This window comes from Habropoda laboriosa, unplaced genomic scaffold (assembly GCF_001263275.1).
Source record: "Habropoda laboriosa isolate 0110345459 unplaced genomic scaffold, ASM126327v1 scaffold311, whole genome shotgun sequence".
NCBI lineage: Eukaryota > Metazoa > Arthropoda > Insecta > Hymenoptera > Apidae > Habropoda > Habropoda laboriosa.
The window spans coordinates 7883-9458 of record NW_017100426.1 but is presented as its reverse complement, the minus strand read 5'-3'; the positions used below and the strand labels follow the sequence as shown (position 1 = coordinate 9458).

At 36.2% G+C, this 1576-nt stretch overlaps 1 protein-coding gene across 1 annotated transcript in view; it reads left to right on the top strand.

Moving 5' to 3' along the window:
• LOC108575523 overlaps positions 1 to 159 on the top strand; it is an 18687-nt gene extending 18528 nt beyond the window's left edge. Inside the window, exon 2 of the mRNA XM_017938344.1 lies at positions 82 to 159. Within this exon, the coding sequence (XP_017793833.1) occupies positions 82 to 159 (78 nt within the window). The remainder of the gene's footprint in view (positions 1 to 81) is intronic.
• The last annotated feature ends 1417 nt before the right edge of the window (positions 160 to 1576 follow it).

The following is a 1576-nucleotide window of genomic DNA, read 5'->3' as shown; positions in this document are numbered from 1 at the left end:
TTTTTTTTTTGCATTTTTGGAAAGCACTATCCTTCTCGAGTAAAATGGCGTTTGGTTTATGTTAAAATTCACATTATTAAGGATTTGACGGCCAAAAAGCTCGAGCGCGCCATAAAATGTTTGTCCGCACATGCATGTCAGTCGAGGGACGTGAAGTGAGACAAAAGTTCTTCGTATTTATGAAGAGTTTATTATCTTTTTATGTGTATAAGTTTTCCACTGACTCATTCCCTGTTGTATTTAATACATTATATTACACTGAAATGTTACTGTTCCGTACGGAAAAATGGTGCGGAACAACTCACGAAAGTGAATGCCAAGCCAATCATGAAGGTTCATCAGGCAAGATGGAAGTGGACGCAATGCTCCAAATGTTTAGAAGATCCCAGGATGAGTACGGAATCAAATATAAATACTACATTGGAGATGGAGACTCCAAGACATATAAAACAATTTTGGAGAAGCAACCGTACGGCGAAGACTTTTTAATAATAAAAAAAGAATGCGTAGGACACGTACAAAAAAGAATGAGCACTCGACTGCGTAACGCGAAAAAAAATAATAAAGGTCTCGGTGGTCAAGGAAAATTGACCGATAAAGTTATTGGAGAATTATCCAAATATTATGGCAATGCCATAAGAAATAATAAAAACAATACTGAGGCAATGAAGAATGCAATTCTAGCAACTTTATACCACAAGTGTTCGACAGACGCCCACCCACAGCATCAGTTTTGTCCGGAAGGAACAGATAGCTGGTGTTCCTGGCAAAAGGCAAAATCTGATAAAAAATTAAATGATTATAAACATAAACGTGCACTTCCCGAAGATGTTTTTAAAGCCATATTACCAATTTATGGAGATCTAAGCAACGAAGATTTACTTACACGTTGCATCGGCGGATACACACAAAATGCAAACGAAAGTTATAATAACCTAATCTGGAAAATAGCTCCAAAAACAGGATTTAGCGGAACAGAAATTGTTGAGATAGCAACCTACTTATCAGTTTGTATATTTAATAATGGCTTAAAACCATTGTTATCATTTATGGCCCAACTGGACATTCAAGTTGGAGAGCGCGCAGAGGCAGCGTGCGCAGCAGAGGACGAACGGCGATCGCATGATGCTGAAGTCGACGCAAAAAGATCAAAAGAGAGCCGAATTAACAGAAGAATTGCTGAACAGCAACAGGCTGATACAGATGAAGCTTTAGAAACATCATATTACGCTGCTGGAAATTTTTAAGCGAAGTATGTAATACTTATTGTACTCAAAAGTCATTCGAAACTTTAAACGCGTTTTTCTCGAAATCATGTTTTCTCTTCATTTTGCAGTGATTGCGAAAAAACGGAGGTTCAAATCGATTTGAAAAAAATTGAGCAAATGTAAAACATGCCTAGTTAAAGACTATACCTATTTTTAAGTTCATAAAAAGTTTTGTTTTCACAAAAAAAAAATTTGCTGCATTTCTGAATAAAAAATTATGTTTTTTTAGTTTTACAGCTGCCATTTTTATAATCTTGATTTTGTTTCCTTTTCAATAGGTTCAGTGCAGAATGGGGACCCATAGAGAG